We start from the raw sequence: 14,197 nt of genomic DNA on the forward strand, positions 1-14,197 counted from the left end.
TTCCCTCACCCCCTTCTCCAATCTTATGTAATCCTAATGGCACGAATGTGCCGGCATGTGTTGTTTGTGGGGGTTGCTTGCACATTTCCTCCATTTGCTTCCTCTCATCACCTCCCTGCGAATCATTTAACTCCAGCTGTAAAGCAGTAACCACGATCCCCTTTTTCCTTTCATCAGTGTAAGTAGCGCACGGGGTGTGTGTGTGCTCCCACTCTCTGTGTGTGCTCCCCTATGCTTGTATGCTTTTAAAAGTTTTTAAAGGTTTTTTACTAAACTTTTAATTGTCTTATACTCTCCTGGTGTTCGCATTTTTATTTTGTATTATGGATATTCCCAGGAGTCATTCGTCTGTCTTTTATGTTATTTGCAACCATATTGGTTTCGACACATCGCCAAGACACTTCCAATTTTACACGGGAGAAAACCCGAATAACCAAAGACCTACATATATATATATATATATATATACGGGTTTTCTCCCGCGTAAAATTGGAATTGTCTTGGCGACGTGTCGAAACACCCGCGAAAACCTCAGAAAACACACACACACACACACACACACACACACACATATATATATATATATATATATGTTTTAATTGTTAAACATTTTATGACCCATCCAGTCCAGAGACACTTGTTTAGATAATGTGCAGAGATAAAAAGCTTCTGATACTTTTTAAATTTTATGATATAGACTCAAAATGTAGGACAAAAAGCAAATAAGGCATACTGCAGTGTTTATTATATAAGCAGTATGAGACCCCATCAGAAGGATATTGAGAGACAGCCTTGCAAACAAAAAAAAGTACACTGATATTTATACATTTTAAGAAACTAGGGAAAATGATGCAGGTATACATATGCATAAGTAATAGGTAATATAAACATACATATTCATAAGTTATAGATCGCTGGTGACTTCTTGTCTTTCTATTGCTATTTTCAAAGAGAACAAATGTCTTACTAAAAGGAGGGAGCTCATGAGTTGCCATGGAAACGTTCTGCTAAAACTTACAATAGGCTCTGATGGGAGTCAACTCCAAGGCTAAATTCCGTTTGTTTCCATTTGGTTTAATCTGTCCTATTCATATGAAAATCCACTTTCCGTATTGAGAATTCTTTCCCCACAGTGACATAATGCATCTGAATATTGTCATCTTGGAACATGATCATCCATGATATATTAACCTAAAAAGAGATAACCTTTTATATTTTTTTACAGCTGTTGTGAAAAGGAAGAAACAAGAAGCTAATGTGGGCTCATGTGTGTTGGCAAAAAGTGAAGAGTTAAATAGTTAAATAAGATCTGTGGTGAAGAGAAAGGATGGATCATAAACCATATTAGGTTAAGAGCTTTGCACCTGGTGAAAACTTACTAGTTCCAGAGCGGCCAAAATCACTTAAGCGTTTTAAGGGTAGGCGAGGACAAGACCACCAAAGGTAGATGGAGAGACTATCTACTGTGGATCCTGATCAAGAAAGAGATGGTCTGCTTTGAGGGATCATGTTGTGCTAAACACGAATGGTAAATATATTACCTAAAAAACTGCTATGTACTGTATACAACTAGGTAGACTTTATCAGAAGCAGACGTTTTGGGACACATAAGCCTGTTTTATTGCTTGTGGGAAGATGGATTAGTGGAGGAAAAACAAGAAAAGATTATTTTAATGCCTTAGCATGGTCACTGCTTGACCTAAAGGGAAGCATAAAGTGGCTCTATTTGGCTTTGAGTTCATGTGGCAGTCAGTGGCACAAGAAATTTTGTTTAGGTGAGAGAATGGATTCAATTGAATATGAATATGAATATTAGAAGCTAATGTTCAAGGCAGGGGAAATCAAAGCTAAAAGAATTTAGATATTTCAGCAAAAAAATGATACTTAATGTGTCTCAGAAAAATTCTAAGAAAGCTAAAAGTTTTGGAAGGTTTTCAAAAAGCTCAGTTAAAATGTTATTGAAAATCTGTGGGAAGATTTTACACATGGTCTCCATGCAAGGAAACCTAAGAATATTTCCAAGCTAGAAAGGTTTGGTAAGAAAGAGCTGGCCATACGAAGTTTAGGACATTATTATTTCTGAAAAGGGGGTGTTACAAAATACTGACTGAAAGGGTCCAAGTTTCTGCACCTGTCATATTTACTATTAATTTATTGTGAATCTGTACACAACTGTACTGAAATAGCAAGTATGCATCAACATTTGCAGGAAGGTGTCATGTTTAACTTTTTCTCCTGCTGAGGTTGTTTCAACTTCTGTTCATTTAGGCATTCAATAAAATATACAATTTAACCAGAAGTGCCTAAATATTTGCATGCAGCTGTTCATATATTTCCTGTAGCAACTGAAATGGAACAGATTGGATTGCTAGATATCATATGCCACAGGATAAAAAACTATACTTTTTTAAATTAAATGTTACTACCTTCCATGGGTAGATATGGATAGTAAGTTCTTTCTATCCCAGTAATTATAGTTATTTTGTGAATTACATAAATCCAAACAGTAAAAGGAAACAGGCATTCACACAAAACAACACTAGACAATTTAGAAGTATTTTACAAGCAAAATATTTTACTGCTTCTTCCCTTCTTGTTCAAGAGAATAAATGTACTGGTTTATATATAAACTGTACATACTGTAAGCAAAACCACATTTCAAAAATTATACTGTACATCATTAAAATCCTGGAAACCATGTGCCTTATGAGGAAGCAATTGTCAATGATAATATTAAAATCCTTATGCCTGTAGCAATAAATATGTGCATATTTTAAACAACCCATTATATAATTTGGTGACAAGACCCCACTGTGTTGGAATTTATGATTTTTTCATGAAGATACCTGCTTCCCAATCTATCATAGGTCACATATAAAAACTATATTTTTGCAAAAAATAATTCTGCCAGAATGTAGATGGTACAGATATGTAACCCATTCAAGCCAGCTATCCTCTGATGAGGATTCTGATGCTTATCAGATTTATGCCAGTAATATCTCATCCAACAAATAGTATTTATTTTCTTATTTATGCATGCTGAAGCCTGCTTCTATGCTCACAGACATTCTCTCTAGATCAAGGCACTAGAATATAAAAAGAGTTAAAACAGCTATTATGTTCCTTCTTATCCCAGCATCATGAATCTACTTACTTACAATTGTAAAGTCAGAATGATATTTTCATCTGCTTTATTTTTCTATGTGCACATGCACCACTACATTCTTCGAATTATACAACCAGTAATTCTTATCCTCTTCCTGTAATGTTGACTCAGGGTTTTACAGGACTAAAATACAATTTTTCTAGATTGTAAATACAAAGAAAATTAAATACCTTTGGTAAAAAATAGATATATTTAACAAGATTAGAAAAGCAAATTGTTATGCCATAAAAAAGAGTATAAAAATGTACACAACAAAAATATAAACAAACAAAAAAACATTGAAGGCACTAGTCAGAGGAATAAAGGTACTTCATTGGTTTCAATCTTCTCCTCCCTGCTCATATATACTGACCAGGCATTTTTGCTAAATGACAGGAACCTGACTGGGAAAAAGCATAGAAAATTGTCCAGACTTTTTCACATCTATAAGTGAAAATTGTAAGTTTAACTCAGAATAACACAGTTTTTAAGCAATTAACACTTTAATTTAGGATGTTTAGGAGTTGCTGCAATAAGTGAAGTAGGATTCCAGATGTTTAGAATGGTAAGCCAGAAGTAACTGACCTGCAGAAGGAAGGCTATTAGAAGAGTTCAGGCTTTGAGCATTTCTAAACTTAAATCTTTTAAAATTCAGGATGAGCAAGAGAGATGGTATTATATATTTATATCAAGGTGGAGGAAAAAAAATCCTCATTAATGCCTTCTGCCCGTAGTTTTAATGGGCTTTCATGTGCTGTTACATTGCATGCATAATCCCAGTTTCATTTCTTCTCTCTTCATCTCCCCAAAACCATCAAGCTTGAACACAGAAGATTTTCAAAGGAAATAACTGAGATTATACAAGGAGATTAATGCACAAGGCCCAGAACATAATAAGCCTCTAATTCAATGTGCTGTAGAAGAAAGAAGTTCCTTTTATCCTTCTGTATTCCCTTTACATACACAGTCACACTCCTCATGATGATCCAAAGGGACATCTGTCAGAGATTTATGCAATCCTCTTACACCACTTCTGGGCTTCAGTTGCAGGACCTGCAAGGGAACAGTTCAGCTGTCATTTTAAATGCCATTAAAATAAGCAAATTGTTATATAAAAACCATATTCCTATATTAGAAATCAGTTGTCTGTGACAGATACATATTCATCCTGCAATCATATTCATGATTTATATATATCTTGGCCCACAAAATAGTTTACCAAAGAAGGCTTTGGCTTCTTTGTTCCAAGATTTGCAAATATAAATCAATATAATAACTGAATTAAATTTCTAAAATTCTGATCCTCATAAATTGGAGTTCCCAATTAGTATTTAATAATGAAATAAGTTACAAGCAAAAGCTTATCCTAGTTCAGGTTACAGAAGTTAAGATGGGTAGCCATCAATCAAATCCTTAAAGATGAAGACTGTAGTTGCTTCTACTTGTTATTTCCCTAGCAAACTAGCAGTTGGAAGCAACAGTAGAAAGATAAAGGACTTATTAAAGTGTCAGCTTGTCAAGACAAGAAAAAACTGCCTCAAAAAATGATTTATAAGTTGAAATCTACCAAATATTGCCATCCAAGCTGACAGTTTGCTAATTATATTATTATATTTTCCCTTGGCCCCATTTTTTTTAATACTATACCTCATGATACTTTTTGGTGACTTTGGTAGGGACACATTGGCATTCACCGCAAGAATGTTGACAACAGGCGCAATTTCCACCACAGCGTTTAACCAGCAGACAAAGTGGCCAAAAAATGGTGTCTGTTCGTTTTAATTCTTCTCGTACCGACACTGAGAAGTTGCGTGGAGTACAGCTATACATTCTTACTTCCTCCTTCAGCAGGTTCAAATCTACAACTGAACAACAAGCCAACATTTATTGTAATTTGCTCATTAAATTCTTTCAGAAAAACAATGTAGAAACAAGAGCTATGCAAATATTTTTAAGAGACACCTACCATGCCAATAGGTTTTTCTATGGTTTAGTGAACTTGTGAATTTCAAGATATAACTTATACAGTTGTAATATTTTTCTGAGTTAGGAACCTACCAATAAAATTAATACGTCTATGGCTGTAAGTATCTATTTACCTTCTGATGTTTATGTAGATACGTATTTATACTGGAAAGATGGAACTTCAAGATTACTGATGGCCAGTCAAGAATGAATGTTCCTTTCTCTTTTCCCTTTCCTTTTCTTAGATGGCCTAATCTGATGCCCTCCAGATATGGTGGACTTTGGTATCAATAACTTAAGCCCATAAGAAGGAAATATGCAAGTTTGTAGATTTTAACTACAGTATATATCATGTTTCAAAATACATTTTAAAAAGTGGGGTTCTAGAAAAAAGTCTGTCCCTGGATCAGTAGAATGTATTTTTTTTCCTGTTGATAAAGGACAAGCCAACAGAGATCCCTGTTTTAATCTCATGATTCTAAGTGGCTTTGGTCATATTGTGGTCTATTTTAATTCTACTTTTTAAATTAGATTTTTTTTTAGGAATATAAATTTCTTAAGAGACCACAACCTCAAAATCTAACCCTATTATTGATTCTATATTAAAATATCTGGATTAGCCAACTGATTTTATGCTTTATCAAAATGTATTATACTGCAATATATAATTGTAGCACTTTACTACACATGGTATTGACCAGCTGTTTCACAAAGTGCTTGAACAAGTCTCTGATGTGAAGAAGTGGGGGGAAAATCATTTATCCTTCTTATCTTTCTGATATGTGTCTTTTAAGAATTTGCCGGACATAATGCTAGCTTTGTGTATTAGTAAATGTTTATATTCCTATAAATATTTACTTGACCAGAGAAAAAGTTAATAGATCTGTGAAAGAAACTCAACTGAAAACTGTATTATTCTGAAAAAAAATTGAACTGGTTCTCATTCATTCACCAAGTTTAACATGCTAGTCAAACAATTTAAAAAGGGGAGGGGGGCTTGTTTGCAATGGCAATGTAACTTTATGATTCAGAACTATTACTCGAAAACTAATTCCAATCCAAACAGGGTAATGTTCATACTAGATAGGTTAAAAAAATGCTTCTCACAAACTTTGAAGATTAGCCCCAGGAACTATGGCTTTCAATGTAATTTTTTAAAATTAAAAAGAACCCAAACCCTTCATTTCTGCAATAATTCTGCATGTCAACAGTGAATACCATGTCATCTCAATGGGGCACATTTTCTGCTTTAGGCTATTACATTTCAGACTTGGTAATGCAGTTTGAGGGTGGTCCTTTAATATGTCTGTCACAATTCTGTGATATGTTTATTCAATGGCAAATCTACTTTAGTGTCTTATTCAAATACTTTTAAAGATTAGTTCAATATTGTTTTCTTTTGGAAGTTGATGGGAAAAACATTATTTCATCATATTGCCTTTTTAAAATGGAATGCCCATGCTTCATTTGGCAAGAATGCAAAGTGTCTCCCCACATAAAAACATACATAATGACATTAATAGTCATATTCCATAAAAGCGATACTTTAATCAGAAAGACATCACATATGTATTTTAAAATAAATATGTTCAAGAACAACAGTACTTCACTGAAGAAATTAAAAATCAAGATGCAACTAAAATATGACAGTTATATCTTTATTCTGTGTTTCAGACTAGTCAAACATCTACAAGTGAGTTTAGAGAAATTTGCTTATTCATCATTCCAGGTAATACTTTAAGTTTATTGTGATTTTAAATTTCATTTGAATACATTTTCCCCCCACAAAACATTGTGTGTGTTTCCTGTTTCACTTACTGTAATTATCAAATACATTAAGGCAGTGTTTTTGAATTCACACCAAAAAACAAGCCTCTGGAGCAGAGTGAGATCTACTTCTAAACAGACATTCACAGGTCTTCTTATAAGTATGCAGCAGTATTGCAGTATATAAGGAAATTTTAAAGGCAACCAAAAAGAAACCATTTTCCGGTGCACAATGCAGATAAGGGACATGTTTTAACATGAATCTGTCCTACTGATTCCATAGTGTACCTTGTCTAATGCTCTGAATGACATGAATCCTGTGCTGAAAAAAATGGAAGACAAACAGGTAGAACAAATCTGCCCTGAAGGGTCAGTGCAGCTGTGCCTCATGTTCCATCGCTTAGAAAGATTATTTTACTAGTCAGGGGAATAGTTTTGTTTTGTTTTTAATTATGTTTAAGAGTATAAAGAAATAACTGCTGAGTTGGACTTAGAATCTCTCAGTCCACAGTAGCTTCTACTTAGCTTACACTCTATAGCTTTAGATGGATTAATTTCTGGGTAAGGGCCACAGGTTTGCAGTTCAAAACATGTATACTCCATGGATTTATGAAATCCTAAAACACATAAAGAAGTCAGCAGAAAAACAGGTTAGACGAGGAGTGTCAGGATAGAAATCTATTAACTGGCAGTTTGAACAAACAAGGACTTTGCACTGAAAAAATATTTCAGTCCTCTTTTCTACTGGCTAAAGCACTATCATTAGAAGGTATGGGTAACCATGGCAATCACTATCAATTACAGTGCTGGAGCACAGAGCATATAGTCATCTCCCCAATCCCTGAAATGAGGATAAACATGTTTATCATATTTATATAGCTGCCCATCCCTTGCCTATTATTGTGGCTGGACTACAATAAAAATAGACCAAAAGCAAACATTAAAATTATATAATAAAAACATCAATATTAATTTTAAAAACTAGGAGAGAGCATCTTGAGATATACAGTGTGGGCATTTCAGCAATTCTGTTTTCCTGAGATCACCAAGCCTGCTGACTCTGAAACAAAATTAGTTATCCTCTGGGCTGGTAAATAAATTCATTTAACATTTATTAGACATTTCTAGAGAGTCTTATTCTACATTCTGAAAGTAGTAAACAGCTTCAAAATAATCATTTTGCATACTGTACATATGCCATCAATTCATGGTTTCAGATACCGTATATACAATTTGGTTTTATCAAGGGCTTTGTATGTTCAATAAAAGAAAGAAGAAAAAGCAAGAGAAAAAAATTAGGAACATTACCTCTTGATTTTCTGCCATGAATGTAGGCTTTCCCAAGAAGGTGCCAACCTGGTTTGTATAGGTCTTCCAAATCTAACTGCCACCTGTCAGGCTCAAGGTACCTGATAAGTTCTTCTATGGTACTAAATGCAGCAACAGCATTGTTTAGCAATTCTAATGGTAAAGCTGATGGTGGCAACACTGTTGGACTGACTGATTCCATATGAAGCTACAATGAGAAAAAAACAAATATTAATCTCTATATGGTGTATATAATTAAGATACCTAACTGCAAAATATTATAAAAGCAAACATAAGAAAAATGAATTGCTGCACATTTATTTAGCATCCAGTAATAAAAATACTAGAAACTTGCTGTTCTGCACGTCATTCAGAAATTAAAGACTTCGTACTCTCACCTCCAAAAGCAATTGAAATCTCATCCTATTGTTTGATAAACTACTCCAGATTAAAGCTAAATGTTATACTTCTACAATGCATACAATGTTGACCAACAGCTGACTGATGGGAAAGAAATTTATTAAATGGGGGTTAGAATGGAAAATCCTGCCTGTTAGGCCAGATACTGCAGCTTTAATTTTAGAAATGTATGAGACTATTTCAGAAGAATATCAGCAGAATTGTAGAGAATTCTGTAGAGAACATTGTATTAGTCATGAGTGGACAAGAAAAGAAACTGCCAGGTTTTGTGGCAGTTATCTAGCAAATACAAATTATCTACCATGATAGCAGAATTCCAAGCAACACTACGGGTTTGATCTATTCATATTTTCTACCAAATGTCACTTGTAAACTGCAAAGAGCAAATCAAAATGTGAAAATCAAGGAGATAAATACTGATGTTATGCTGGGACACTCACTGGAAGGAAAAAAAAATCCCATAGTTATGATGATAAAAGAGGCAAAAACAGTGGCAGGAATCCAAAAGTTTGAAAGTAAGATAATAATAAATGTTGACATCTGGAAATGGGGAATGATACAGTTAAAATAAGACCATTGCCATTTTACCTCTCATGTCATATATTTACCAAAAATATTCAAGTATTTGAATATCTCATTTTTAAAAAATATAGAATGTTATATATATTTATTTTACTATGTAAAACACATTTAAGTATTAGATAGCTCCAAATAATTTATGTCAGTCATAATACTATGTGTGAATAGGATAGGAACTAACCCATATGTAAATATGCTAAGTTAACAACTCCTTGTAGTGAAGCCAAAAATGACAATTAGTATTGGATTAAGTGGAATTTCCTGTTCTGCTATTTATACAATATTTTGCTGCATACATTTGAAGCTATCAAAATAGAGCTGGGTTCAGTACACAACAAACCTTTTTCCTGTAGGATCTTTGTGCTTTCACTAAAATCACTAAAATCTATACTCTGAAAGCCTAAATGGAACACAAATACTAAAATAAAGATTGCCATGAGATAACGAAACATAGAATATGAAGAAAATACCTGTCATCAATTTAGATAAAAAATTCAATATTTCATTAATTAGTTTTCAATAACTATACCCATGTCCCACAAAAAGTTCTTTACAATAATCTTATCAATACTACTGAATACATGGTTCCCAATCTATACATTATTATTTATACTATATTTCAGTAGGAACTTGTCCAATCTTGAAAGCTAAGCAAAGTTAGATTTAATTAGCATTCATTCATTCATTTGTTTTTCACATTTTTGTGAAAGTTTTGAATTGCCCATCTCTCGGTGTGTCTGTGCATGTGCGATAAGATGATAAGATAAGATAAGATAAGATAGATAAGATAAGATAAGATAAGATAAGATAAGATAAGATAACCTTTATTGTTGTTTTTTTACTGTGGGCACAACGGCACACATCAAAAATGAAATTTAGTTGTCTGCTCTCAAAGTGAAACACATACATGACACACACCTAAACATACTATGAACATATGTATAGACCCACACCCCTACATATACGTAGCAAATAAATATTAAATACTGTCCATCTTGAATATTTAATGGAAGGAGGAAGCTTGAGAGTTCACAAGGTTAATGCTGTATGGAATGAAACTATGGCTGAATCTGGATGTTCTGCTACGGATCCCACAAAGCCTCCTCCCAGAAGGTAACAAGGAAACCAGGTCATGAAGAGGATGTGTAGTGTCCCAGATAATCTTACGGACCCTGCTCAAGCAACGCTTCTGTGCTATGTCCTGGATGGGAGGGAGGGAACTGCCAATGATCTTTTCGGCCATTCTCACCACTCTCTGCATCGCCTTCCTGTCTGAAGCAGTGATGCTTCCAAACCAGACTGTGATGCTGTATGACAGGATGCTCTCGATCGTCCCCCTGTAGAAAGTGGTCAGGACAGGGGAAGGAAGATGTGCTTTCCTCATGCGACTCAGAAAATGCAGGTGCTGCTGTGCCCGCTTCGCCAGTTTCTCACTGTTGAGCGACCAAGTCAGTCTATTCGTTAGCTGCACACCCAGGAATTTGATGCTGTAACCATCTCCACGGGTGAATCATTAATGCACAGAGAAGTGTGGCTGTGCCTGCCTTTTCTGAAATCAACAATGATCTCTTTGGTTTTTCCGGTATTTAAAACTAGGCTGTTTTCCTTACACCAGTTCATCAGCCCCTCAACCTCCTTGCGGTAAACTTCCACCTTGTCATCCTGAATAAGGCCCACTACTGTTGTATCATCTGCGAACTTCACAATATGGTTGGTGGCAAACCTAGCACAACAGTCATGGGTCAACAGGGTGAACAGCAGCGGACTTAAGACACAGCCCTGAGGAGAACCTGTGCTCAAGAAAATGGTATTAGAGGTATTTGTTCAAACTCGCACATATTGGAATCTTGGAATCTCCAGGGCTAGGCTGAAAAAAGTCACAAAAGAAACATCACAGAAGAAGGCAATGGCAGACAACTGCTATAACATTTCCAAATGTATCAATTCAGCAACCAAAAGTTGAGTTCAAGTGAAAACATTTAATCCTGTCAAATAACTATCTTTGATTTCTAAAGGAACTTAATGTTTACTTTATAATGTTTTGTTTTTCCAGTAGTCTTAGGGACTTGCTCCAGAGTCAAAAGCACCTATTTGTATTTGTGTTTCTGTGTGAATGTATGTGTGTGCATATAGACACATACATACACAAACACATACTATATATATATACAGAAGCTAATAACCAACTTCCCTTCCTGGATGTCCTAGTCTACAAGAAATCCAATGGCTCCCTAGGAGACACCATCTACCAGAAGAAAACACACACAAACCGCTATCTGCACACACTCTCACACCACCACCCAGCACAGATCAACTCCGTAGCCAAGACACTCATCTCCAGAACAAAATGCTTAGCTGACGAACAACACCTAAAAACCGAACTACACACTCTCACTAATGTACTAACCTCCAACGGATTCCAAAGAAATAAGATTACCAACCTAATCCAAAAAGAAACCCCCACTAAAATCCAAGACAGAGAACAAGAAAACGGCAAAGCCCTCCTCCCATACATAAAAGGCACCACAGACAGAATCAGCAAGATCCTCCACAAACACAACATCAAGACAGCATTCTGCACAAACAAAAAAATATCTACCATCCTAAGAAACCCCAAAGATAAAATTGAGTTAGAAAATCAAGGAGTATATGAAATCCCATGCACCGCCTGCCCCACCACATACATCGGACAAACCAACAGAAGAATAAATGCACGCATTGAAGAACACAAGAACTCAGTCAGAAAAGAGGAACCAGCTTCTTCCCTGGTCCAACACCTTAAAGCCACAGGACATCAAATTGACTTTAAAAAGACCAGAACTATTGCCAAAACTGAACACTTTAACAACAGAATAATCAGAGAAGCCATCGAGATAGAAAAACGCCCACACAGCATGAATAAACGAGATGATACCTCCCGCCTACCAGCCATCTGGAAACCCGCCCTTATTGGCAAACGAGTCCCTAACACAAAGAACAACACCAGACCCACACTCACGAAAACCACACAGGAGGTCACCACCACACATCCACGCAAAAAGCAAACCCAAACCCACACAGATGATGAGGCACGACCACAAACTAGAAGCCAGTCCACAGCTGCATCGTTAGCCACTTTAAACCCCTCCAATCCATACATGAAGCAAACTGACACCCACCATAAAGATGTGGCACGACCACGAACACGAAGCCAAACAACAGCAATGAAGCTCACCATCTCAAATCCCCCTGCAACTCACTGATTGGACTCGTGTTGTTTCGGGGGTGGGTTTGTCTTGTGAGGTGGTAGGTTAGTCTCGTGTCGGATGGGGGGTAGGTTAGTCTCGTGTCGGTTCGAGGAATTGGTTAGTCTTGTGTGGAGGTGGGTTAGTCTTGTGTCGGTTCGAGGGTGGGTTAGTCGAGTTTGGGGTGACCGTTAATTTTCCTTCTTTGTCGACCGATCGCACACTACTCCCAGAAGCACGAAGCTGAAGACACCAGCCTGAAGATGACGAATGTGACTTCGTCGAAACGTCGCCAAGACACTTCTAATTCTACGTGGGAGAAAACCTGAATAACTAAAGACCTACATACAAACACCCGCGAAAACCTCAGAAAACACACACACACACACACACACACACACACACACACATATATATATATATATATATATAATTGGATATCACTTGTTATATTTTCATTATTGCAACTTTAAAATGTATTTTTATTCTTACTATTTTCAAATTTGTCTGAAATTGTATAGGTTCTCCTCCTCAAGCAGAGGGCTGGACTAGAAGACCTCCAAGGCCCCTTCCAGCTCTATTCTATTCTATTCTATTCTATTCTATTCTATTCTATTCTATTCTATTCTAAATTTTTAAATTGCTAAAGTCCACGAGGATTGAGGTAGTAGATAAATTGCATGCATGCATATATGCAATAATAATTAATAAATATATAAAAGAAACAATTCAGAAAAGTTAACATTCATATTGCAGGGGCTTCAGTGAAGGAATAAATATTGATTGTAAGCAAAAGTCAATTGAACTGTAGGACTGAATTCATAAAGACATGTCTAGGGTATTTTGCTTTTACGCCTTTTATGGTCAAAATATATTTCAATAATAGAAATTGCTAATATTAAGTATGTAAAGTATTGTAATTAAATATTGATTATTCTTATTTAGATCATTGATCTTTCAGTATGATTCCAAATAAGTCTAAAGCTTTTATTTCCAGTCTGATTACAATTCAGTATTGTTTAATCTTTGAAACTAAAATTAGACTGAACTTTGCTTTTTTAAGGAAACCAATGTTATTCTGTAGGAAATGAAATTGACTGTTTTAATAACTCATAACTAAGACTGTTTGTCTGATCCTGATGCTACGCTGCAATTAATTGAATAAGAAATATTTCAGATCTCATTATATACAACAAAACACAAAGCTAAGATCTATATATGTAGCATTAAACCAGTTGAATATTATAGTAAATTATAATCAGGCAACTTTGTGTACTTTATAAAAAAACTGCTGTTAATACTTGATATATTACTAATTGCAATATTACCTTCTAGTAAGTATGTAGCCATTAGTTCTTTTCTTGCTACATAAGTTCCTTTCTTGATTTTTAAAGTATATCATTCATGGGTTTTTACTAATCTTGGCACATACTTTTCACTGACAATGCAAATTTACTTTTTATGTCTTCACAACAAGAGCAAAATACTTTGGACTATGAATTTCTAAAAGATTAATGCTGTGATTTTCCTATGTACACATACACAGACACAGACAGACAGACAGACACACACACACACACACACACACACTAGTTTTGAGGATAAGAGTCTCAGGTATATTCATATTCAAAAACTAAAACACAGATTACTGAGACTAAAAATTTATTTAAAAACTTAGCTTTCGTCAGCATCTGCTGACATCGTCAGAGTTCTAGTCAGGATTGAGACTCACGTTCTTATAGTCTTTGTAATGCCAAGCGTTTGGCTAACGACCGTGTTACCGGTCTAT

At 35.3% G+C, this 14,197-nt stretch overlaps 1 protein-coding gene across 1 annotated transcript in view; it reads right to left on the bottom strand.

Annotated features, from left to right (window-relative positions):
* Positions 1-2,571: 2,571 nt before the first annotated feature.
* Positions 2,572-14,197, bottom strand: part of PDGFC (platelet derived growth factor C) — a 163,074-nt gene continuing 151,448 nt past the window's right edge. The window contains exons 4-6 of the mRNA XM_015819338.1: positions 8,186-8,393; positions 4,793-5,010; positions 2,572-4,198 (exon numbers count right to left, since the gene is read on the bottom strand). Coding sequence (XP_015674824.1) covers positions 4,082-4,198; positions 4,793-5,010; positions 8,186-8,393 — 543 coding nt within the window. The 3' untranslated portion in view covers positions 2,572-4,081. The remainder of the gene's footprint in view (positions 4,199-4,792; positions 5,011-8,185; positions 8,394-14,197) is intronic.

This window comes from Protobothrops mucrosquamatus, unplaced genomic scaffold, assembly GCF_001527695.2.
Source record: "Protobothrops mucrosquamatus isolate PMUCROS unplaced genomic scaffold, P.Mucros_1.0 scaffold901, whole genome shotgun sequence".
Taxonomy (NCBI): domain Eukaryota; kingdom Metazoa; phylum Chordata; class Lepidosauria; order Squamata; family Viperidae; genus Protobothrops; species Protobothrops mucrosquamatus.